This window comes from Barbatula barbatula (assembly GCF_947034865.1).
Source record: "Barbatula barbatula genome assembly, chromosome: 1".
Lineage (NCBI taxonomy): Eukaryota > Metazoa > Chordata > Actinopteri > Cypriniformes > Nemacheilidae > Barbatula > Barbatula barbatula.
In genome coordinates, this window is record NC_136766.1 from 27,182,190 (window position 1) to 27,207,434 (window position 25,245).

The 25,245-nt window shown below is 38.5% G+C and overlaps 6 protein-coding genes across 11 annotated transcripts; 2 read left to right on the top strand and 4 right to left on the bottom strand.

Annotated features, from left to right (window-relative positions):
- Window positions 1–180: 180 nt before the first annotated feature.
- Window positions 181–2,385, top strand: ccnb1ip1 (cyclin B1 interacting protein 1). 2 transcript variants are annotated; one of them, XM_079456336.1, is made up of 5 exons: window positions 181–257; window positions 521–824; window positions 922–1,068; window positions 1,500–1,656; window positions 2,030–2,385. In XM_079456336.1, exons 2-5 carry the CDS (start codon window positions 528–530, stop codon window positions 2,182–2,184), a joined length of 756 nt encoding a protein of 251 aa, XP_079312462.1. In that variant the 5' UTR covers window positions 181–257; window positions 521–527; the 3' UTR covers window positions 2,185–2,385. The 2 variants fall into 2 exon arrangements, with proteins under 2 accessions (XP_079312462.1, XP_079312463.1); XM_079456337.1 differs by having other exon boundaries at window positions 244–291.
- Window positions 2,364–5,833, bottom strand: ttc5 (tetratricopeptide repeat domain 5). 2 transcript variants are annotated; one of them, XM_079456319.1, is made up of 10 exons: window positions 5,692–5,833; window positions 4,931–5,063; window positions 4,626–4,837; window positions 4,400–4,553; window positions 3,997–4,088; window positions 3,801–3,857; window positions 3,561–3,707; window positions 3,232–3,446; window positions 2,946–3,090; window positions 2,364–2,799 (listed from the first exon to the last, which is right to left on the bottom strand). In XM_079456319.1, exons 1-10 carry the CDS (start codon window positions 5,764–5,766, stop codon window positions 2,677–2,679), a joined length of 1,353 nt encoding a protein of 450 aa, XP_079312445.1. In that variant the 5' UTR covers window positions 5,767–5,833; the 3' UTR covers window positions 2,364–2,676. The 2 variants fall into 2 exon arrangements, with proteins under 2 accessions (XP_079312445.1, XP_079312444.1); XM_079456318.1 differs by having other exon boundaries at window positions 2,461–2,799; window positions 4,400–4,837; window positions 5,692–5,792.
- Window positions 5,834–6,158: 325 nt separating this feature from the next.
- On the top strand, window positions 6,159–12,914 carry man2b2 (mannosidase, alpha, class 2B, member 2). Of its 2 annotated transcripts, XM_079454909.1 has the most exons (19): window positions 6,159–6,338; window positions 6,436–6,582; window positions 7,158–7,263; window positions 7,356–7,528; window positions 7,602–7,717; window positions 7,835–8,012; window positions 8,095–8,293; window positions 8,391–8,581; window positions 8,660–8,846; window positions 8,954–9,081; window positions 9,215–9,486; window positions 9,578–9,769; window positions 10,803–11,046; window positions 11,140–11,250; window positions 11,384–11,576; window positions 11,725–11,871; window positions 12,233–12,345; window positions 12,442–12,562; window positions 12,738–12,914. In XM_079454909.1, exons 1-19 carry the CDS (start codon window positions 6,213–6,215, stop codon window positions 12,824–12,826), a joined length of 3,033 nt encoding a protein of 1,010 aa, XP_079311035.1. In that variant the 5' UTR covers window positions 6,159–6,212; the 3' UTR covers window positions 12,827–12,914. The 2 variants fall into 2 exon arrangements, with proteins under 2 accessions (XP_079311035.1, XP_079311036.1); XM_079454910.1 differs by lacking the exons at window positions 6,159–6,338; window positions 6,436–6,582; window positions 7,158–7,263 and having other exon boundaries at window positions 7,373–7,528; window positions 7,873–8,012.
- On the bottom strand, window positions 12,908–15,923 carry LOC306893216 (uncharacterized protein). 2 transcript variants are annotated; one of them, XM_079454932.1, is made up of 7 exons: window positions 15,779–15,923; window positions 15,452–15,597; window positions 15,263–15,358; window positions 15,073–15,126; window positions 14,709–14,894; window positions 14,452–14,574; window positions 12,908–14,368 (listed from the first exon to the last, which is right to left on the bottom strand). In XM_079454932.1, the coding sequence occupies exons 1-7, from the start codon at window positions 15,783–15,785 to the stop codon at window positions 14,330–14,332; spliced, it is 651 nt and encodes a 216-aa protein (XP_079311058.1). In that variant the 5' UTR covers window positions 15,786–15,923; the 3' UTR covers window positions 12,908–14,329. The 2 variants fall into 2 exon arrangements, with proteins under 2 accessions (XP_079311058.1, XP_079311059.1); XM_079454933.1 differs by having other exon boundaries at window positions 14,709–14,870; window positions 15,779–15,900.
- Window positions 15,924–16,165: 242 nt separating this feature from the next.
- cd68 (CD68 molecule) lies at window positions 16,166–21,630 on the bottom strand. 2 transcript variants are annotated; one of them, XM_079469935.1, is made up of 7 exons: window positions 21,506–21,630; window positions 21,223–21,333; window positions 19,593–20,152; window positions 19,349–19,468; window positions 18,475–18,544; window positions 17,542–17,712; window positions 16,166–16,991 (listed from the first exon to the last, which is right to left on the bottom strand). In XM_079469935.1, the coding sequence occupies exons 2-7, from the start codon at window positions 21,266–21,268 to the stop codon at window positions 16,852–16,854; spliced, it is 1,107 nt and encodes a 368-aa protein (XP_079326061.1). In that variant the 5' UTR covers window positions 21,269–21,333; window positions 21,506–21,630; the 3' UTR covers window positions 16,166–16,851. The 2 variants fall into 2 exon arrangements, with proteins under 2 accessions (XP_079326061.1, XP_079326060.1); XM_079469934.1 differs by lacking the exon at window positions 21,506–21,630 and having other exon boundaries at window positions 21,223–21,428.
- A 330-nt stretch (window positions 21,631–21,960) lies between these two features.
- Window positions 21,961–25,016, bottom strand: LOC306901837 (uncharacterized protein). Its single transcript, XM_079469957.1, has 5 exons — window positions 24,868–25,016; window positions 24,414–24,620; window positions 24,126–24,220; window positions 23,033–23,157; window positions 21,961–22,905 (listed from the first exon to the last, which is right to left on the bottom strand). The coding sequence occupies exons 1-5, from the start codon at window positions 25,012–25,014 to the stop codon at window positions 22,661–22,663; spliced, it is 819 nt and encodes a 272-aa protein (XP_079326083.1). The 5' UTR covers window positions 25,015–25,016; the 3' UTR covers window positions 21,961–22,660.
- Window positions 25,017–25,245: the final 229 nt, after the last annotated feature.

The window sequence follows — 25,245 nt, forward strand, 5'->3', positions numbered from 1 at the left end:
AGAGTCAACATTGGAGAGCCAAACATTAGCTCTCAGTTACCCAAAGAGAGAGAAGGGATAAACAAAGAACAGAATACATTTATTTGAGAACCATTATTTAAGCATTCCTTTATTTTGTGTGATCTTAAGTTTAAACAAATTGGCCAAGACCATACCGTTCGAAAGGCCAAAGCGTTTTACGCTCAACCAGCAGCCAATCAGATGAAGCCATTTAACTGACGCATGCTACTACGCGCTAGCGCGAAACTTGACTGACTGTAAGGACCTCGATGAGAAACTCTGTAAATGGTCGTGAGTTTTAGAGCAAAATATTTGTCGATATTGTGTTTATAAGCTATTATTGATAACATGTTATAAGAGAGTTTCGATATAAGTTTAATTTTGGAGTATTAAGAGGAATGTAAATAGGGATTCAAACACGTTTCCCCTTTTTGTTATTAGCATAACAGTTACATAAAGTGCTACAAAAGTTTTGACTTCAAAACGAAAAAACGTGTTATTCTGTGTTTACTTCTATAAGAGCAGTCATGTCCGCGTCCGAATACACCTTGATGTGTAATTTCCACAAGTGCCGGGTGAAACTGAGTGGATTTGCGTGGGTCACTGCCTGCTCTCATATATTCTGTGATCAACACGGTTCGGAAGAGTTCAGCCGCCCACCTGCCATCTGCCCTGCATGCTCATCAGTGCTCTCGGGTAAACTTGACGTGCTGCGAACCGACCTGGTCCCATCAGAGCAGTACAAGTCCATGGTTTTGGTCGGACTGCCGCCTGAAACCATTCAAGATATCAGTCATAAAGCTCTGACGTTCTGGACCTACCAGGTTGGGTTACTTGGTTGCAATGTCTCATTTACAACAAACGCGTTGGTTGTTGCGGGACTTTTCATCACTGTTCTGTTGTGGTCCTTTTTCATTCCAGGTCAACCAAGAGAGGTTGCTTATGGAGTTCAAATTGTCCAGAGTTGGGGGACAAGTGGTTCAGATGGAGAAGTTTTTGACCCAGCAGAACCAAAGTAGAGAACTTGAGTTAAATGCATCAAAAGGGGAGATAGCATCACTAAAGAAGGTCTTAAATCTATGACATCAATCCATACCTTTTCTCTTGCAATACATTTACAGCATTTTTCCTTTGCCTCAGTACATTTGATTCAACTAATCCCCTCTTTATCTAAAACCAATTACAATTTGAATGTATTAAAACTCACCCTGCATTTTTTAAGAACTATACAGTACTGAGCCAAATTAATAGTAATATTAAATAAACGTCTACAAAACTATTTACGTGAAGCATCTACCTATAAGCATTTGAGTTTGCACTCAAGATTTTCCAAACTTTCAACTGTGTATACAAGCATCTAAAGATTTACATAAAGTTTTGTTACACTGTACTTGTATATGTGTAATGACAATAAAGTTGAATCTAATCTAATCTAAAGTTATACTTTTCTATCCTTTGATATCGGTTAATCCACAATTTTATTTTTTACATTTCTTTAGATGCTGGAGGAAAATAAGCAGAAGTACAGAGAGGTTTTGGACCGTCTGAATGAACGAAACAAACAATACCAGAAATTACAGGGACTTTTCGAGTCAATGCAGATGCACACTCTGGGGACGAGTGAGAAAGACACCATGTCCCACCCTTTTACCACAGGTCAGGAAATAAGGATGGACTTTAAGGGGTGACCAGAAATAACTTTATGCTTATGAGCCCAGTAACTACATTTTTCATGTAAAGAGTTCTATAGTCATATATACAGTAGTGGTCAAAAGTGATGTAGTCATTCCGATGGGCTACCTTTTACAACCTTTTCACACGTTGTGAGCATTTGTTTGTCATGACTCCTTAAATTCTTATTCCAAAGCTCCAATGCAACATGCAAATCTTTTATATACATCTTTGATCAAAATATATGTCTAAAGAGTGAAAATGTTAATTATCCAACATCGGACATCCCTTTGGCCACTACTATACATGATGAACTGTTTAAAGGCATACTTGAATGTGTTTTTGCAATTATGAACAGGGTTGGTGAAACAGCGCTCTCTCCATAACAGCCCCACTTTCCTGGGACAAGAAGGTAGCAGGTTTTTCTCACTGGGGCCAGAAAACTCAAAAACATTCTTCCAGTTCAACTCACCGGCCCGAGACAGAACCCACCCTTTCATTAAGAAAAACTGACTTGTTTGCTTGTCTTTAACTTTAATGCTGACTGTTTAACCGGGATGTTTGAATGTATTCGTATTAGTTAATTCTGATCAGTTCTGAATTTACAGTCAGGTTGTTTCTGGGGAGCTCTTTGTGAAAAGTGTATCATTAATAAAGTTTGATGTTGCCTTGCTGTGGAAACTAATTAAATAAAATATATGATCAAACCTGTACATAACCTAGGCTTATTATTTTCTACAGGTATTTCCACACAGTTCCAGTTCAGTATAAACAATAACCGAGACTAATTGAGCACCTTGGGAGTGTTTTATTTTCACAACCCACATACGACACAAAATGAAATAAACAGCAGCACATCCTTACAAATAAAGTTCAACACAAAGGTAAATTAAAAAGGTAATTTGAAAATATGTACAAAATGTATCACAAACAGAATCTAAATGAAACATTACAAAATATATACAAACGGAAGAAAACACCACCCTCATTACTCTCAACAAGTAATCATTCGCTCTGTGGTTTGTAAGTAACAAAGGCTGCACTTTGACTCTTCAAAACTTGTCTTTTCCCATTAACAATGAGGAGCAAGGGAGTGTCCACGCGTATACTTCGGAAGTCATAAACTTTCTGTTTAGAAAGAAGAACAAAATTAAGAAGTTGCAAAAACGAAGCACTTTTCAATCAAAATTTAGTTTCTACATCGACCACTGATAATGTCAAATTGGTGGCAATACATGCATATTAAAGAATGAAGAAAAGTTTTGTACACAAACCTTAACTTTATGTGTTACGCTGTGCCGTTTGACCTGTGGTTCAGGAATGACGACAGTATCTCCTATTAAAACACCCCAGCTGTCTGCTGTGTTGTACACCATGACCACACAACAGGTCTCTTTACTGTCCACTATGCCAAATGTACTAAAAGACAGAAACAAAACAAACATCACAAATCCCACATTGCTCACAGGGCAGACATTTATGTACTAATTATCCACAATGGGTACGTATTAGCATAGACATTTTTCACACAATAATACAAGTTTCAGTTACAGAACTTACAACGCCATACGGCCCTCAGAGGCAAAGCTGAAGACCACTTTTCCTAAGGCAGCTACACCAGCGTTGTGGCCGTGGGTGAGAGCAGAGAGGCTGCGGGCTTCAAGACTTCCCACATGGCCTGAAGGAGAACGGAACTGAGGGGAAGAGCATGGGCCCAGGGGGGAGCTACTGAGAGAAGCGAGCATGTTACGTAGACGCCGTGCTTTTACTTTTCCCTGTAAACAAGGTAATGTGGGTAGAAAATTTACAACCAAAGAATCAACCAAATGCACACATTCCCTACATCAAGTGAATTACTAAACATCTGCAACAGCTGTAACCTCTATTACCTTGTTTTCTTGTAATGTTGTAATCTGGTCTAGGTAATTCAAAAGCAGTTTTTCTCTCTCCAGAGGTTCCTCCCAGCCAGGATCAAGGGCTGCAGCCCGACTATATCCATCCAAAGCTGAACTGAACATCTCCTCATACTGAAACAACTTGTCAAACGAAAGGTTATACCACAGATGTGTTACATTATGATGATGATATTCAAACTACACAGGAAACCGAGATGAAGGAAGAGCTGTTACCGTAGCCCTGTTGAAGTGGAGGTCAGGATTCAGTGCGGATGCTTTGTCAACTTTTTCCTGGAATTGAACACACAGACAACTACAATAAAATAAAATGCGACATGTTTGCGACACTGCATTTACCAATTTAAAGCCAGCAGTAAGTCTATTTTTTATACTGAAAGTATAAGGTGATGAAAGGGGTGGAAATACTCACTGCTTGTGCATACGCACTGAGGGCCTGTTGAGAGAGCTGTGGGTTCTGTCCACTGGTGAAGAACATGGAAATATATGCATTCCCCAAAATATCTATTAGGTCAAAACAAAATGTATAAAAATCAGGGCCGTATAGGCTAGTGCGAAGCAACTCTACAATATCACCTGATGGGGAAAACACTTCACAAAAATTAATAAGAAGATTTGAGGACAGCAGAAGTTATTATATTACACATCGACAGGAAATCTTTTATGTTTTAGTATTTATATGTGCATTTATTGTTAAAGAAGAACAGAATGCATAACGTTTTATCACAAAAAATATGATACATCGACCTTATAACATGAATTACAAGCTTTCTTTACATCAGTTAAATGTCAATGCAATAAAGTAATTTACTTACACCAAGATGTCCCATCAGTGACGTCAAGTTGCACAGCTTGTCTGGCCAGCTCCACGCTTTCTAAAATGCGTTTGCTCTGCTCCTGTGCGCCATCTTCTGGTGGCAACTGTCTCAGCACCATAGAGAGGCTTCTCAGAGACACTTTATTCTTACTCTGGAGGAAGACGAAATAAAGGGTTGATGCCAGTTTCATGCACAAAAAAAACGTATTCCCGCTGTTTCTCACCTGCTGCAGTGAACCTGTAAAGCAGGTCTTGGCTGCTGTCAAATCTCCCTTTTTCCAGTACTGCTCTCCTAATGTGTTCCAACCCTCCACCAAACCTGGTTCCAGTTTCACAGCACGCGACAGATACTCTTCTGCGGCCTGATTGAACTCCGGGGCAACATTCAGACAACGACCCCGCAGCAGCAGGAACTGTGCATTGTGCTTATATTGGTCTGTTATGAAAGAAGACACAAACAGAAATTTTGCTGGCATTGTTACACCTACAGTGGCATCATGGGCGTAGAAAATGAAGAAGTGGTACTCACCCTCCTTTTCCTCCAACTTCTGAAGTGTTTTCGCCATTTCTTGAGCGACATCATTCGGTTTCCTACCAGCATTTTCAACACTGTGCGTCTCAAAGTAATGATCTCTAAAGAAGTAAAGTTCATCTACCAGCTCCTGTGAGATAAATGTGCGATTAATGAACAAAAGCATGCTTGGACATTTTTAAGAGCCAGTGAGAAGAAAATTAGCTTATATTCTAGGCAATATGATTCCTCTTGAAAGGACCACAAACCCAAAATTGAGAGCTGATCACAGATTCCACCTAAACATCTATGGTGCATAATAAGGGTTGGGTATCCCTCATAGGTGAAACTGCATTACACCAAACCACACCACAACGTTCTTTTGCAACATTAGTAATAGTGTAAAACGGTCCCTTGTGGTGGCCTGACTACTGGAGTTAAAATAATACATCTGCTGTAACTAATGACTCGTTATATGACATACTTAACAACAATAGAATCGAAACTAAACACTTGACAATACAGTATAATAACTAGACAATATAGTATAATAACTAGACAACATAGCACAACACGCAAAGCAGTAGTTTGATCACAGAGTGAAATGCAGCTTAATAAACCACTTCGACATTATCTGTTGTGAAGCTGCAGTGTATCGTGTTGTTATAGTGACAGGCGAAACTGCAGCAATGCACATGAACTATATACATCATCAATAACCACGAACAACATCTATGATCAGGGATTACACGAGATGAATGCAGACGAGCGATTCAAACCTTTAACGCTCGTAAATCATCTTTGTCTGCTTTTGTTTGGTCCCCATCATTGCCACCCTCGGCCATCTTTTGCATCTCTGCTCATTAGCGCGCCCTGCTACACACAAACCCGAGTTTGTTGCCACCTATCGGCCGGGAGACCAAATATTTTATGGGCTTGACCCCAAAAAATGATTTCATAATAGGAGACAAGGAAAAACAAACATCGTTGTCCATATCATTCTGTGTGCACTTCATGTTTGGGTTGTTATATTGCATTGGAATGAAATTGGAATGAATTGTTTATATTCTGTTTTATTTGATTGTAAAACAATTGTGTATACACATTACGATTAAACGAATAGCCGTTTTTAAGAAGATGGGTGTTCAAAAAGTTGTCGCTGAAATCCGTCTATAGATAAAACCAGCACGTCGAACAGGGAAGTACAAATGCGCGTGCGCAGATGATCTCACGCCCCCGCGGTCATGAGACCGCCAGTGAAACATTGGTTATATACTCTAGTGGTCCTGTCCTGGTGAACATGTTTTTATTCTCCTTTTTCGCTTTACTGTTTATGACAGCCTCTGAAAACGATGCCGCTGAAACGATTCAAGCTTTCGTTATTCCTCACAGTCATATGGATGTTGGTTGGGTGTATACGGTGCAGGTAAACTCAGGTTTTTAAGGGATGATGCCCGTTTAGACTCCGTGTTGATGCATGATGTTATTGGACCTGTCAAAGTTGTGTTGAACTTGTTTTGTAGGAAAGTATGCATGCGTACGCCAGTAATGTGTACAGCAGCGTAGTAGAGGAGCTCTCGAGAGTCAAAAGCCGCAAATTCATTGCAGTTGAGCAGGAGTTTTTTCGACTCTGGTGGGTTAATGTGGCATCCGATTGGCACAAGAAACAGGTAAGGACTGACACAGACAGCTTTATTCATTGTTCTTCTATACATGATGCTGTTGAATGTGTTATATTGTGCTAAATGATTGACTTATTTTTAATAGGGGTTTAGCCCCTACCTAACTAATAGAGCTTCTATCACACTACAACCCATCACGCTCTCTAAGATCTCAAAACTCAGAACTTTTGATAACACCTAGAATAACTAAATCCACCAAAGGGGGTCGAGCTTTCTCATAGGTAGCACCTTAACTCTGAAACAGCCTTCCATATATTATTCGAGGATCAGACACGCTCGCCCAATTTAAATCTAGATTAAAGACACATCTTTTCAGCCAAGCATTCACTTAATGCAAATATGCAAAATAAACCACCGGAAGACTGCTGACGTTAGATATTATTAACTAGAATAATTTAACTTGTTATATAAAACGCCATGTAGTTTTTTTTCCTTTTGTTGTGTTTTTTGGTTTCTATTTTCCCCTTTAAAGCTGCTTTGGAACAATGCACATTGTGAACAGCGCTATGTAAATAAAATTTAATTGAAAAAACAATTGAATTGCATTTGTTTTCATATGTCAGGTGAAACAGCTGCTGCAGGAGGGTCGTCTGGAGTTTATAATTGGGGGTCAGGTGATGCATGATGAGGCAGTGACGGATGTAGATGACGCCATCCTTCAACTCACAGGTGTTTGTGCCTTATATTCTTGGTATTATAATAAGAACTTTGTATTATCCTGTTTCTGGGTTTTTATTTGCCCTTTCTCTGTCGGCTTGTAGAGGGTCATGGCTTCTTGTATGAGACCTTCGGTGTTCGGCCACGGTTCTCATGGCATGTTGACCCGTTTGGTGCTTCAGCCACCACCCCTGTCCTCTTTGCACTGGCGGGGTTTAACGCTCACCTCATCTCCCGTATCGATTATGACCTGAAAGATGTTATGCAGAAAAACAAGGTTGTTCTTATAGATATGTTTATTGGGCTATGCTGTATTGATACATTTCTATTAATTCCAACTGTATTTATAGAAGTTGCAGTTTGTATGGAGAGGTTCTGCTTCTTTATCAGAAAAACAAGAGATATTCACGCACACCATGGACCAGTTCAGCTACTGCACGCCATCTTCCCTTCCCTTCTCTAACAGGTAAATTCCAGATTTTGGCTATACATGACTGTATAACAAAATGTTGTAATGAATTTGTTTACATTCCTCCGTTGCATTCTTAAGCTTTACGATAGCATAGAATGATTCTGTGTTCAGGTCTGGCTTTTACTGGAATGGTGTGGCCTTGTTTCCAGACCCACCTAAAGATGGCATCTACCCCAACATGAGTCTGCCTGTGACAAAGGAAACGGTGGAGCTTTATGCGCAGACCATGGTGGACAACATTAAACAAAGAGCCCAGTGGTTCAAAACCAGTCATGTTCTGTGGCCTTGGGTAACTTCAGATTCACAATAAATAACTTGTTTTAAATTTCGCTGACTTACTCAGACTCGTTGGAGTTTTTGTTTTATGACAGGGTTGTGACAAGCAGTTCTACAATGCTTCAGTGCAATTCATGAACATGGATGTGTTAGTTAACTATATTAACACACACAGTGACAAATATGGAGTTGCAGTTCAATATGCCACACTGGGGGATTATTTCCAGGCTGTCCACCAGACTAACCTGTCCTGGGATGTTAGAGGAAGCAAAGACTTCCTCCCTTATTCAACAGGTAAGCAAAAACATTGTGAATTGTTTTTATGTAATAAAGCCTCTATGTGTCATCATGTCTACACATGGACCTAAACGATCTCTTACCCTTATTCCAGAACCATTTCAGGCGTGGACAGGGTTTTATGGCTCCAGGAATGTTCTTAAAGGAATAGCAAGACGAGCGAGCTCTCTGCTGCATGCAGCAGAGTCTCTCTTCACACGATACAGCATCAGCTACCCGGACGGGCCAGTTCAGAGAGAGTGGGCTCTAGAAAAACTCAAAGCCCTGCGTTGGGCTGTCTCAGAGGTACATTTTATCTGTTTGTGCCGCAACCATTTTCAAGGCTTTTTAAAGAAACTCATAATGGTCGATCTGATTTGACAGGTTCAGCATCATGATGGCATTACTGGTACAGAATCCCCCAAAGTGGCTGACATGTACACGCAACATCTCATGCAAGGCATGATGGGAGCTGAGGAACTTTTGGCAGCCGTTTTCTTACTTCCACACTCCCTAGAACTTTCTGATAACATCCACTCACCCCAAACCAGACCCACTGTAGAGAAGAAGGGTAAACTTATCAATAAATGCATATCTTTTGCTTTTAATTGAGAAGTTATACCTGGAACGTAATATAAAAAGGTTTTGTGATGATATGTTTTGTTGTTGTTGTTTAAGATGTTATCGAGCAGCATGTCATTGTGTACAATCCTCTTGCCTGGAACATTTCTACATTTATTAATGTTTCTGTATCATATACGATGGCAGTTGTGCTTGATGATGATGGAAAACAAGTACCTGCTCAGGTAACACACAATTATGCTTTCAGATATATATGCACACATGTTTATAATTTGTATATGCCTGCTGTGTGCTGCATTTATTGCTTCACATGTTCTCGTTTGATTTGTTATAAAAAACTGATAAAAAACTCCACAGATTCAACAATCTGCAACAAATTCTTCTGGCTATGATCTGTTCTTTGTTGTTGAGCTGGGTGGACTTCAGTACAGGAAATACCTTGTACAGTTCCCACAATCCCACTGTGGCTCTGCCTGCAGGATAACCCATGCTGCCAGGATAGTGAAATTTAAAAGAAAGAACGTGAGCCAATGGAAGAGCAGAGGGAGAAAGTTGTTGCCAGTGCTGAATGAGTGCTACAAACTAATGTTTGATCAAGAGACAAACCTTCTGCACAGCATCACAGATCGGTATGCTCTTCTTCTGTTTGTATGAGCTTGTGACCAAACAAGCATTTAAGGTTTGTTTTATAGGTCTTTTACCTTAAATTTTCTGTTACAGGCTAGAAAAGAGGAGTATTCAAGTGCAACAGGACTTCTGGGAATATGAGGCCAATGGGGATGTTAACGCTGGGCCAATCTCTGACAACTACATCTTTACAGCCAACAGTTCGGCTGTTCTTGCCTACAAATCTGTAGCTATGGAGATCGTGCCAGGGAAAGTGGTCTCCGAGATCCGACAGTATTTCTACAGGTACAGGTCACTGTTCCAAGCCTGGCTTAACATTTTTAAAGGGATAGTTCACCCAAAAATGAAAATACTGTCATCATTTAGGTTGTTCCAAAACTGTATACATTTCTTTGATCTGCTGAACCCAAAGGAAGATATTTGGAAGAATGTCATAAACCAAACATTTACTGCCATTGTAGGGAAAATAAATACTATGGGTGTCTTAAATGTTTGGTTACTGAGATTCTCTGAAGCGAAGGTAACATGCCATGTCATGCATTCTGACTTATTTACACTGTTGACGTAGTGTTTCTGTGCTTGATAAACTCCCCCAGCACTCCAACTTGTTTCGGAAAGTTATTCATGAGTCTGGATCCCGGTTTCGTAACAGGGATTCTATTCCTTTTATTGGAAAGCGAAGTTAATAGCCCGCCCACGCCCCAACCGACGAGGATAGGAAGACCCGCTTATCAAGATTGGCTGCGCTGCCTCATTTTTTACCGCGCTGTGAGCCTGCAGCTGCAGCTTGTTACTCTTGCGATAGGGAGAGAAGTTTGAGGTTTGTTTGTTTGTTCACGACATTTCAGTGATTGATGTTATATAAACTTCTTGTATAGGTACTAAAGATTAATATGAGATTGGCAGAAACCGCGTGCGTTACCGGATCTTTATGATTGTACAGCAGGCAAAATAAACATAAAGAATGAATTCTTTATGAATGACTATGAAAATATGAAATAACTCTCTATGAAATAACCCCACCATGTCAGACACATCCCTCACAATATTAAAAAACTGCTTTTTTGAGACCTTGAATGGTCACTCTATACGAAAATGCCTCTTCCTTGATTTTTTTCGAGCTGTTCTAATGGACATGATTCTAGAGATTGTCTCTTTGTCTGTTTGCTAAATAGAAATGGCAGCTGCATAGTATATTTCCTAACAACCATAGCAAAGCACTTGCTACCAGCCATCACGTTTTCTTATGAAAACATTAAAATGCTAGTGTATTTTGTAGTAGTTCTCTAAACTGAGAATCTGTGTTTTGTCTCTGCAGAAACGAGGACGATAAGAACCATACGTACTCTGTGGTCACCAGAGTTCCAGTAGGATTTCACGGTAAGCTAGCCTGCCACCGACTGGAGCAGAGCTACAAAGTAGGCCCCCTAGAGGTGAACAGAGAAACCGTGTTCAGAACCAGCACAAGCCTTCAAAATAACAGAACACTTTTTACTGACAACAATGGCTACCAGATGATGAGAAGGGCATACAAGAACTTTGTCAACAACACGGTTGCTCGTGTATGTTTTATACAAATTTATTTCCAATTTATCTAATATGAGAAGGTACACATCTACTTTAACTTTAATCTTTTGCATCATGTACGTGCACAGAATTATTACCCAATGGTACGAGCAGCCTATATAGAAGATGTTTCCAGCAGAGTTGCATTCCTCACCGAAAGAGCTCATGGAGTGGCCAGTCTGAGCCAGGGTCAGCTCGAGGTGAGTTCAACTTTTTCTTCACACGTCAAAACACACAGACTTGCTGTTATTTTTTCAGTCTGTAGGAGAACTTACCTAGAAAATGACTAGAACAATGTTATAACTTGCCAAACATGTTGTGTGTGTGTGTCAGGTGATGCTTCATAGGCGCCTTTGGAATAATCAGCAGTGGAATCTGGGTTATAATTTGACCCTTAATGACTCATCTGTGGTACGGCCAGTCCTCTGGATGATACTGGGCTCCCCTGCTGCAGTATCATCCATTTACCAGCAGGAGGCACAAGAACTACAGCATAGACCAGTCGTTATGCCTATTGACAAACCTGGTGAGTATGCAGATGCTTATATTACTTAAGGATGTGAAACACAACGAACTACCTGAACATTTTCAAGTAATCCTGAAGATGTGCCCTGCATAACCATATTATGTCAAATATGTAGTAAACCCAAAATCTGGTTTTCCCTCTTACGCAGGAAAGCTCTGGATTCAGAAGGAGAAATCTGTTCGGCCCTTTGTTCAGCCTGTCGTGTTGCCGCAAAACCTCCACATGCAGTCCCTCAGCATACCTGGCTGGAACTACAGTCCCAATCACACCCAGCAGCTCCAAAATCTTGGCTCAGGTAGACTGATATACCTGACAGCATCCAGTGAGCTAACACTTGCATGTAGAACTGTAACCGTGGTGAGGAAGACCAGTCCCACATATCTCACAGGGAAGATCGGGAGCTTAAGAGGACGAGCGGCAGGACTATTGACGAGAGAGGACCAGGCGTGGACTTTATGTTGTGGTTTAGTGTTTGTTCATGTAAAATCATTTTTATGTTCGCCGGTTCCCGCCTCCTTCCTTCCTTTTATTGAACCTTTTTACAGTAACTTTATGCTTCGATCAATATTTGATTGAGTGGAAAATAGAATCTTTCAATGTACAATATAAAATCTGCTTAAACCAAAAGATATATTATGTAATTATTATATTTTAAGGCGGAGACAGAGGTTCAAAGATCGACTTTGACCGTATTCTGTTGAGGATAACACATCTGTATGAAGAAGGAGAGGACCCAGTCTTATCAAAGCCTACCACTATTAACCTGAAGGTGCTTATAAAATCGTCAGAAACATACTGTCAAATTTGCATATTTATTTCATAAACATTTCTGTAAACCGTGAGCACATTCATTGCTTTTCAACAGGAAGTTATGCTGGGCGTTGGAGAGGTGACTAAAGTTCTGGAACGTTCTCTTACGGGAACCTGGGAAATATCAGACCTTCAGAGGTGGAGCTGGAGAACCAATACAGGTGTAGGGAAAACAGGTGATATTTCATTAATTTCTCTTTCAATGGCAGTTTTTGATCTTTATTAAAATTGTCGGTCTTAAAACTTTGTCATACAGTATATGCAAATCAATATTAGACAAATTAAGATTCAATAGACTGTAGCAATTCAATAATATCTTTGTTTTTTTGTCTCTATATTTATGTTTTACAGAAAGGGAATATGTCAGTGGCATGCCAAAGGACTTCAATGTAACTATTTTTCCAAAAGAGATCAGAACCTTTTTCATTTATTTTAAATAGACAGTTTTTCCACCTCTTGTTATCTTCTGTGAAGATTACTAACTAATATGCTTTGTCAATAAAAAACTTTCTAAGAATTGCTTCATTTAAAAGGTTTCTGGTTTATGCTATATGGGAAATCTTTCATTTTAAACATGCAGATTTTCTTCTCATTAAATTATTGGGGTTAATGTTAAACACATGTAGGCCAGGTTTCACACACACGGCTAAACTTAAACTAGGACTAGGCTTTAGTTGAATTAAGATATTTATGTCCCTTTTATAAAAATGCCTTAAAAGAATACATTACTGGTGTGCATCTTGAGACAAAACAATGGCTATTTCGGGGCAGGTTCTATTCAGTTAAGACAGGTCACACTTTCATTTTAGTCTGGGACTAGCCTTAAGCCTTGTCTGTGAAACCGGGCCGTAGACTCCAGTCATTTTTGAGACTTTTACTTTCTAGGGAGTAACAAATATAATCTTGACATCGAATGGGCAGCAGGGCAATACAACATTTTTATAGTTCCAAAGGTAATGCATTTTTATTGTTAAGGTACATTAAAATTGAAGTTCAAAAATATATCTTTTTACATTGTACACATCAGTATTAAGTGCAATAAGTACATAAAACATTAAACGGCTATTTGCATTTGTTCAGTACCTTTTTATTATGGTGTTCACACTAAGGTAGTAAATGTTTATTACATGATCTGTATAAAATTATTTTTACAGATTAATATGACAATTTCCAATAATACATACATTTGACGGCAATGCATCCGTCTTAATCCTTTTAGATTGAAGTGCAGCGTTTTCATAACGGCTGATCATTGTATTCTGTTTAATAGATTGGAAAAGTGTGTGTCAGTGTTAAGGTTTTAAATTGGTTCAAAGCATATATTACATATAGGATTTTTTACCCGGTTAATATAGCTGATTATATGTCAGATTATATGCATGATGTTATATGTCTATCAAAATATATTCCAAATCATACTCTAAGATCCAATTTATATGCAATCTGGTGGTACCTCATTTAGTTATTATGCTCCAGAAATTTGGAATTGCTGCCAAATGAAGTATTTATATATTTTTTAAAAGCGGCTCGAGACATATCTCTTTAAAATTCCCTATGATAGTGGTGTTTAATTGTATTATTATATTATGTAATTTGCAATATTTTTCTTTGCTGTGAAGCACTTTGAGTTACATTTTATGTGTGAAAAGTGCTATTTAAATAAGTGTTTATTATTATTATTATTATCATACCTACTTAAAATTTCAGTACAAGCTCTGACAACATTTAATACATATTTTAAACACGTTTAAATGTGATATGAGCTTACCGTGTTAGTTCAGTAAACCATATGTTTGACCAGCTGTATTCACGTAATAACAATATGATCGGTTCCTGTTGTTAGGTAAATACAATCCTAATGTGATAAACACATGACTTACATTTACATTTAGTCATTTAGCAGACGCTTTTATACAAAGCTTAATAGACTTAATAGATCTCTTTCACTCTGGAGCTGCGGGTGACTTCACAGCAATGACAGGCTGAAAAAGACAGAAAAGGTTTACCTTCAAAAGCTCAGCATTGTGTCATTTGAACTGTGTTGCTGCATTTCTGCAGTACATACCATATAATAACTGGGAGAACAGCACTGAATAACTTTGCAGCAATAGGCAGCTACAGTGGCCGAAAGAGCAAACTGAACCGCTACTAGTAGTTGATTTATTAAGTTTAGATGAATGTATCCTTCCTATGGATAAAAAGAATAAAATGAGAAGGCTTATATTTGTGTATGATACCGTGATGTGATGGTTGCAGTATTCGATTGAGTCGCAAATGAAATTAGTCTGCAGATAATTTCTTAAAAGTTTTAAGATAACTTACCACAAAACCCACACATTTGGTAACTTCAGAAGCCTCTACATGTGGTTCTTCTAGGTTCCGGACGTAATGCCAGCAGGAAGAATTTATTGGCATATCTGGCAAATGTTCAGCCTTCATGCTCAAAAGGGCCAAAATAATCCCATAGATCACACACACGACTACCTGCATTCCCAAACAAGCCTTAAGCTGTTAACAGATGAGACACGCATGAACATTCTCCTTATGATCGTATTGATGATCGTTCCAGACAAAAGGTTGAAACAGCTATACAATATATGTAGTATAAACAGCATCTGAAAGTAACATGATACAACGAAAGTAGTTTTTGCTTCAGTCCATATAGCGGGGGCTCTTCAAAACTTACAGTTGGTAGGTGGAGTTTCTCTGCAGCTATTGCCAGACCACCAGCTATTATGCCCTATTCAAGGAGAACATTGTGTTCAATAATTATTACTTTTTAAACACGACATGAAACCATAATAATACCAGCACGCCTTTTAGATAATGTACAGGCCAAGTTCATTTTTGTACAATCAATCAAAACGGACACTTACAAGCGAAGAAAAGAGTATAAATACAAGACTGAAGACAGCATTCCCCTCTGTTAACATGGAACTAATGAAGAATACAGTCAGTGCTATCTCTGTAACCTAAAAAAGAACACGACGAACTAATGACATCTCGGTCGGTTAGGAAGTGTTTGAAAATATTCTTATTCGACGTGAATTTCATATGTAGCCTACCCCTAAAACCTTGGGTTCTGCTTCTAGGTATTTATATTTTTGATTGGGGTTCTTTTGGAAAGTCACTTCCAGCAAATCGCTCGGACTTGGGCGTGGGTCCCCTGGCCCATCAGTAGCAGCATCCGAAACCCCCTCTTCGAGTTCGCCTGTTTATGAAAACGAGATTCGGATCAATCCAGCGTGTATAGACAAGATAATACATGCTTGTTTCGGATAAAACTGTAAAACTACATGAAAATGTTGGATAAGAAGAACAAACGAACACGCGATAATGGACTGCATATAAAAATTAGGTGAAGAAGTAAAATGAGTAAATGTACTACTTACTTATCATTCTCTTTGATATGGTCTTATAACAGTTTAAAGCAAAACTCGATTAGAAGTTGACCAGAAGTCTGCGCAGAAACAAATCCCTGTGCTGGCTTCGGCTGAAGAGTTTGCTGTGGAATGTTCAGTTCCCGCCCCCTTCTACACATCTGGAGGGTCTCGGGAGTGCTAGGCTACTCGAATCATTCCATATTACTGGAGACCATCCTCGACTAAAAAAAAGTTGCTGTACATTTTCACAGCATCGCAGACTGTTACTATATGCAGATCTTTCAATATTACATGCTTTTTTGGGGGACAACTGTAAAAACTGTCCACATCTGGAAATGTGAGTGTACGTCAAATATGCATTACAGTTTGATTTTTAACAAAGAACAAGGCTGAATATTAAAATAAAACACCATGCATTTATTAGATGTAAACAAAACATGTATACATATTATTCCCCAATTTATTCATTTTGATTCATCCTAAATTCCAGATTCTGACAGAAAACAGCAGACAAATACAAAAGTTGAGATTGAAAACAAGGATATACGTTTTTAATACGTTTCTTTTATATTTAGCCTAATTACAAAGTACAGTACAAAAAAACCGACTAAATTCCCTTTCATAGTTCCCTAGACTTGTGTACATCAGATTAATATATGGGGTTGGCCCCCAAAGACAGAAAATGCTTTACATGTGTAGGTTAAAGACTTTAGGCTAACAGGGCGCGATGCGACAAAAGACAATAGAATGCATTAGGACCGTGTCCTGACGGTCGTGTCCGGTGTAGACACGGTGTTAGTAACAGTAAGGAGTTAACATCCCCAGTCAGTTTAGTTGACAGTTATTATTTTCCTAAATTATTTTATGAAGGTAGGCCAAATGAGTTCTTTGGGGATGCAGAAATCTTAACAGCAAAAGCAGCTTGTGTTTGTCTGCATTTCACAAACTCATTAGTTCAATAAACCGTACGCCATCAATGTTTATCTGTACCAGAGCAACATTAGGATTTACATAACATTATAAAAATTCCTGAAAACTGGTATTACAGTTGGTACTTTTGGGAAGTCAGTGCATATAGGCCTTTAAAGAGCCTGGTAACCATCGGTCCGCCGTTTTCTGCTGACGCAGTAGGCCACGACTACAATGACGATGAGGATGATGAGTATGATGGCCACAGCAATGGGAACGCGGTAGTCAGGTTGATCGGCCTTGCACAGGTCAGCTGTTGTAAAAAAGAAAATCAGAAAAGAAGGTCTTCACAACAACTTTAAAGTTGTAAATGAAACTGGACCATCTTGTAAACACAACAGATTTGCGTAATACCCACACTGAAAAAAATGTTTTGTCAGGTTACCTAAAAATGTGCTTCAGGTGTTAGTATCTATTACTGCTCTAAAATAAATATGTGTTTTGTATGAATGACGAATTACATTCAGGTTTAACCGGCTCTCTTACATGGCATTTTTGCAACACTCTTTGCATTGTACAGAATGTCAGAACAAAGGTGAGCATAAAGTCGATTATATAAAATTTAAATTATAACAGTGCCATCAACATCTTCTGATCTACCAGCGATTTACCATGTATTTAAGTGATAATATAGCTATGGTGATGTATATTGTGCCTTTTGATTTGTGCCCAGTGCATCATATAATCTCAAAACATTAAATATAATCACTTTGCAAGGATGAAGGTTGCTTTAAACATGAATGAGAAATTGATTGAATTATGTTTATCTTCAGAGGACAACAAGGTTGTTATGATAGACTTACTCTTTCCAAAGTCTTTGTTCTTGATGTTGTAGGCCTGAACTCTGCTCTTTGCGAAATACACGTGCACACCTTTCCCCATGAACACTCTCACTTCTCTGCAAGAATATGAGTGACCAGCAGCAGCGGAAAACAGCTGAAGAGATTCATTCTTCCCATCATATTTTCTCAATGCTATTGACAAAAATAAAAATCATTATTAGTGTTGATAAACATGACAAAATTAATCGAGTTCACTCCTATTCTTCATCCAACACAATCCTTATAACCTAACAACAAACAGACATGCAAAAATGAAGAATAATCTCCATACGTTTAATCGCTGTAAAAGTAATCTCAGATAGGGTAAATTTTTCAAATGACACATATAAGGCCCACACATTTTAAAGTTCCTAAAATGGCATGCATATACTCATGCAGGGATTTTTCATCACACAGGAACATTTACTGTAACAACTGCTTAAAATGAGACCAATACTTCCTTATTCTTTCTCGCATGTGACTGACTTACAGTGCATGTGTGGCCAAACTGGTCGGTCTGGATCCTTGAAAAAGGATTCCAAGCAGCCAAACAGACAAAGTTAAATAGTAGTTAAATCGAATCATTTCAGATTACATTATTTAACTACTGTATATATTGATGTTTTAACTGCTCAGTTAAGACAACGCTGAAACCATGTATTTTTTTATTGCAAGAATTTAGTACTTCGTACATTTTTGCATCTTTTTATTGTAAGCAATGTCATGGACCTATTAATACCATTACTAATATTTACCTCCTTTGCCACAATAGGTGCAATGAATAAATAGTGTAACTTCACAGGAAGAAAGTCCAAAGTCTGTTAATTGTTTTAAAAGGAGGATGTAGCGGAATGTGGTGTTGTGGTTGTTTTACAGGCACATAATGTTACTGTAGTCAAACGGTAGGATATTTACCTCCATCTTTAAAAGCATAGCTCAAGTCGTATTCCAAAGTCTCAACATAGACCGTTTTTGATGTTTCATTCTGGAAAATCCAGAAAAAAAGGAATCAGTACATGCATGACCTTTCAATAATTGCATTACTTCTACTTTGACAAGTATTTCATCCTGTGGATAAATACCTTTAGAAATACTGTATTGAAAACACAGGCCCCAAAGTAAAGTTAGTGATTTCCGATCAACAGTTCCAGTTGCATCAACATGAACAGTTGAATGTTCCAGTTAATGGACCGAATAAACCTATTTACGTTGAGTTAAACCAATAAACCTTATAAGTAGCCCAAGAGATTCTTAAAGTAACAATTGCCTCACTTTAAAAAACTGTTCCCAACCTATTTTAATTTCTTTGTTCTGCTGAACGCACAGGAAGACATCTGTAAGATTGTCAAATCTCATCTCCCATTGACTCTCATAGTATTTATATTCCCTGTGAATTGTGGATGAGATCTGACACGCTTCCAAATTTCTTCCTGTCTGTTCAGCAAAACAAAAACATTTATACAGGTTTTGAGCAATCTAAGGGTGGGTAATTGATGACACCCATTTTTGGGTGAAGTATCCCTTTAATTCAACTTGAGTAAACTCAACAAACTAATATTATTAAGTTAAATCCACTCAAAATGTTAAGGCAACCGTGTAATTGATCTTTTAAATTGAACCAACAAAAAACAACAAATATTTTTTACAGTACCAGTATTACTAACATCAATAAAAATAATTTAAAGAATTTAACTTTTTTATTTTAGCCCCTGAATGTACACATCATACACGGAAGACAATGTTTATAGCTAAGCAACTATTTTAAAATATTCTAAAAACAAAAACTTACATTTCTAAATTTCAATATGATATCACCCTCAGCGAACTGTAGAAACAGACTAGCCACTTTTTCTTGACAGCTCCCAGAGGCGTTGGTTTTGATCGGCTGAACAATAAATGTGCCATTAACCTAAGGAAAGAAAACTTATTAATAAAAAGTTTATTTTTCATATTATTCAAGGAAAGAATAACAAGGAAGACAATCTGATGGAAATGCAATGTCAAATAAGTCACTCCAGCAGATCAAATCTTACCTCGCTGTTGTTCACAAAGATCTTGATTTCAAAATCAGCCATGATACATGTTTTGTTATTTGGGTCGAAAACAGTGTAATTTCCTCCAGTGATGTTGGTAGGTGAGGTCGGACGAGGTGATGGTGTAGTGGTGTGTGGAGTAGTGATATTGGGATGTTTGGTTGTTGTTTTTATAGGGACGGTCGTGGTATTGTGATGTTTGGTTGTTGTTTTTATAGGGACGGTCGTGGTATTGTGATGTTTGGTTGTTGTTTTTATAGGGACGGTCGTGGTATTGTGATGTTTGGTTGTTGTTTTTATAGGGACGGTTGTTGTTTTGTGATGTTTGGTTGTTGTTTTTATAGGGACGGTCGTGGTATTGTGATGTTTGGTTGTTGTTTTTATATGGACGGTCGTCGTATTGTGATGTGGGGTTGTTGTTTTTGTAGGGACAGTCGTAGTATTGTGAGGGGGGGCCGGTTTGTTTACTGCAGTAGCCATCATGCTTGTAGTTTCAGTCTGAGCTGAACGGGCGCTGTTAGGCTGGGCAGCATGTGGAACGTATTCACCTGAGGTGAAAGCTGAGGAAAAAGATTCAGACAGAATAAACAATTAGATGCGAGAAAGAAAAAATGCAATAGACCCCCTTTGCCACTACTAAAAGGTTCTTCAATTGATCGGGCAAACCATTTGCCAGACTCTTTTACATACAAAGCCATTTAAAGTGTCTTCGTAGCATATGTTTAATGTGTGTTTGAATCAAACCCGTGCTCTTTGAGCCGACACATTTAGATACACGTACCCACATTATTAGTTAAACTTTTTTAATTGTTTGTAAGTGGAAATATATGTGAATACGTGAAAGGTGACGTCCACTGATTTGTTCATGCAAACCCATCTGTCAGGTTAACAGAGATTGGACGATTCTTGACCTATTAAAAGGTGTCAAAACCTAGCAAGGTCATTCTGTTAAAATGGCTGATGAATGCGTATTCACTTCCTCCTTGTCAGTCATAGCGCGCGCCAGGATTTCCCAACGTGGAAATGTGACAATCCAGCCTTTTGCGCGTGATGTGTGAGCCGAATAATAGAAATGTAACCGCAGACAATGGCAACTGTTACTTTGTTTGTTTCAAAACGCGTTGATTGAAGACAAAAGTCTACTTGTTTTGCTTGAATTGCACTTAACGTTTTTGCAAAAGACTGTTATGCTTTTTTTCTTGAATTGTCTCTCTGCTGATGAGCGCGTAAACAGCAGCGTGTGACCTGAGATTCATCTATTTACCTTCATGGCGTTGTCCACAAGTCAAGGAAGTCACGGAAAGCGAAAGTAAGTTAGTTTCGAAAAAGTCAAAAATTCGACTTTATTTATGAGAACGATTTACTAGGATCAAGCGCAATAAGCAGATCTGTAGGCTATGTACGCTTGCTTTATAAACGGCTGTCGGTTGTACTTAAGAAGGCCTATTAGTTTTGCACTAAAAATAAACACATTTGGAGATGAGGGCAGCCGTTGTAGTGCCTTAGTAGACTTTCATATAAATACAATGTAAAGTAAAATGATCAAAGGTTTACTATGCATAATCAAAGCATATTTTCTGTTACAGGTAGCAGGAATGCTGTTGGAAATAATAATAATAATAATAATTACCCGTTGCTGCCATGAAAAGGGCAATCAACAAAATTCCGTTTTTCATTTTGCCTGCGTTAGTTTATCTGGGTGTCTTCGGAAACCTCCCGGAGTTTCGCGTGCGTCCGGAATCTAATGCAAACAAAGGCGGCAGTGCTCTCTCCACTTATTCAGAAACGAAAGCGTTTGCAGGATGTTCAACACTTCAAGATTGCCCAATCAGATCTGGCGTGACAGCATTCTGCTACAGACCATAAATAAAAGCTAGTTAAAGGGACACTCCACCGTGTCTCGAGTAACTCACCCTCTAGTTGTTCCAGTCATTTATTTGTTCGGTTGAACACAATGGGAGATATCAACTGTTCTGAAGCACCACTGACTGCCATAGTAGGAAACATTTCAATGGTAGTCAAAAGTGGCCCTGAACTCTCGGTTTGTTTTCCTACATTGCTCATGTGTTCAACAGATCTAAAAGATTAAAGCTACATTTTTTCTTACTATGGCAGACAATGGCGCTTCAGAACTGTTGGTTGCTTACATCATTACAAAATATCTCTCTTTGTGATCAACCGAACAAAGAAATGTCTGGAACAACTAGAGGTTGAGCAGTATTTTCATTTTGTAGTAGAGTTAAGCAAAAAGCTGAACGTGGTTTTGTTCTGTACAAAACAGTGAACAGACGTTGGCATTTCCATGTCGATTGCCTTCATATTGGGCCATTTGCATCTTTTTCAAACGAAAAATCTGTTTCATTGGATTAGTTTGTGAAAACTTTTATTACTTTTTTCCAAAAATCATTCAAAGGTTTCATAATTACACACATATATAAATGTTGATCAAATATAACTGTCTCAGATTTATCAGAGCAGGAAGTTATTATGTTCTTCATTCATGTGACAAAAATACAGGAAGTGAAAAGGTGACTCGCGCTCGACAGTCAAAAGACGAGTCTGTTCAAGCAAATTTAAGAACCACTGTCACGTACAGGCAACAGTAAAAACAAGTATTGAATATGCTGATTGTAATATGTTTTAGGCCTACTTCTCAATTCAAGAGAAAAGATAACAAGGTTTATGTGCCAGTGCATTCAGGTCAGAAATGAACCATTAAAATGGCACATTAAATCACAAACGCCTCAACTACTCAAACACATCTGAACCAAATCTTCAAACCAAAGTGTTCAGGATCATTAACGTATTAGACACAAACAAATGGAAATCCTTTAAACCGGTTAAGAAATTAATGTTATTGTGCTTTCTATCCAGGAAAGAAACACATCACCAAACTTGTACATGTTTATAGTGCAACACCGTGGACCCACGGTATCAACAGGCCAAAACTCTTAATGTAACGTCCATGTTGGTCCATGACAGTGGCCCTTCAGTAGCAATTGGGTTTTGGATGGATGATATCATGAATTTACAAAAAATACACATTATCTGTGTCCATGGTCTTTCTATCAGTTCTTGTCTTCATCTTCCTCGTCTTCACTACTGCTGGACTCCCCAAACAGATCTTCTCCGCTAGATTTCGTGCATGGATCTTGTTTGCTGGTTGTCATAGTAACAAGGGTAGACGTATCACTAAAGCCTAACGCCAGAGTGCTGTTGTCGGGTCCAAGTAGAGAGATGCTCTGGATCTTGGAATCAGTTGTAAAGACAGACAGTACTATTCCTATGTCCAGATCCCACATGCTCAACTTATCTGTTGAAATAATTATTCAAGACAATGTGATCCCAAAAATGGAAATGTTCAACCAAAGTTTAATTCTTTAATTCTCTACTAAACTCTAGATTAATTAAACGCAAGTAAAAGCTAAGTTTTACTGTACCTGCTAATAAAATCGCCTTGGATTGTCCTTCAGTGATAAAGAGCTGGCTGGACCAGTTAAGGTTTAAATGCCCATAACCTGAGATGGTTTTGTGTTTCCTCCTGAATGGTTCCCAAACCTTTAGTCTGCAAGTTGAATTTTTTTTGCTGGTTACCTCTAGCAAAGGGTATGTTATAGGGATGCAAGAATACAGGTCATCCACGGTTCAAAACGACCCTCGTTTTTCGGTTCGGATGCCTTGGCACATTAAAGTGTATTTTCATTGTTCTATGCGATTGCTGTAATGGAAGTAAACATGCGGTGTGCACTGCAAACACTAGCGCTCAATGGTAAAGGCTAAAGATCATATATATTAACAGGGTGCGCCCCTGCCATTGCAATAAATTGGATGAAATGCAATGCAAAATACTGTAGCTGGCTGAACGCGCTCTTGCTGTGACGTGAATAGCTGTCCGAAAAGCCACCGAGTGGCATGACCTTCATTAAACGGACTTTGGTGCAAAATACGTTTTTGATGTGCCGAATTCGTACATTATTATTGCATACACTAAAGCCAGCCCTACTAAACAGCACATTGCTTCTCTTGTTGCAGACAGTCTCACTTCACTGCCCGACCACCACTCGCTATTAGATATTACCTGTGGGAGGCGTTTATCTATCTCAACGCACAGACAAATGGACAGAGCAAATTCAGAGTGTAATAAATGCACGGAAATAATTTAAACGCAAAACCGCAATTCACTAACGCGTATTGAACCGTGGAGGTCGTACCGAACGGTTCAATATTATATTGAGTATTGTGGCATCCCTATATAACGTGGTGATTCCAAATAGCCATTTTATTACATGCATTGACGAACTCAAATGAAGGAAATACATTACATCTTACGTTTTAAAATATTATGATGTCTGTTTAAAGTCATTTTTTAATTAGATTTTGATGTCTCCGAGCCATAGTGTTTACAATTAAAGGAGATATACACACATTTCTAACTAAAAGCTGTCACGGCATATTAAACAGAAAAATGAAAATGTGTTTTGACATTAAGCTAACGTTACACACTTAACCTTTACAGATAGAATGAACACATACTTGTTGAATCCTGCAATGCCAAAAACCACTCTACAAGCGGCATTGCTTATAGCTATGCAGCAGATACCAGGCTCATTTTTCAACCTCTTCCGCACCTTTAAGAACAAATAGAAAGTGCAGCATGTGTGCAGATTAGCTGAGAAAATATTTATGAAATAAAATATTTTTACTGGTTGCACACTACTTTTGGTACAACAAGTACAACATTCGGTAAAACAGTGTTCGCTTCCAAACATTGTTCATCTTAAAGTCTTAAAGACAACTTAGGAGCATCTGATGTTAACATACCCTGCCCTGTTTTGTGTCCCAGAGGGTGAGGTATGGAGCATGCTGTGCTTCACTGTAGTTGGCGACCACCAAGTACCCTCCCGTATAAGTCAGTGCTGCAGTGCGCAGGCTCAAAAGGGACCAACGGTCCTCAAGGGTCTGTAAGTGCTCCTCAGAAGCCACAATGAAGACGTTGAGATGATGTGCAAAGTATGAGCATATGACCACCTTAAGGAAAGGATGAGTGAGAAAGGAAGATAGATTGTGATTTGGATTTAAATGAATTGACTGGTTCTGTGTTTCACATGCACGTGTTTTATTATTTCATAGACCAAATACATGAAAAACAGTACATTGTGCATCACTGTTACCTGAAGAGAAAATAAAGTATCAGTTTGTGCTTCATTGTACAACAGTTAGTTTCAGTCCATACATTTATGTATAGTATATATGTTTGGTAAGTTGTTCTTTGTACTTGCTCATCTCCACTGAGAAGATATTGGTCTATAGAGTTGAACTTCTCTCTTTCAAAGCGTTGTTGTTCATCTCTTTCTCTCTTGATCGCACGTTCTTGTCTCCTCCTCTTTGCTGTCTGGGATTCACTGCGTCTGTCCCAGGGCATTACTAGCTCTTCAAGTAAAATATCAAAGATAAGTAATGATATGCAACACCATGGGTCGGTTAAACTTTTTTTGACTAGTCTTAAAAGTCAGTCATCTATTTGTTTCATCAAGGCTGGTCATAACTTTCATAAGTCATGGTCATAAGTCTGTCACAATAAAAGGTAGATTTGCATAATTTTAAAAGAATTAAGGCAGATTAGTCCTGATTGCTAGTCAGAATTATGACACGT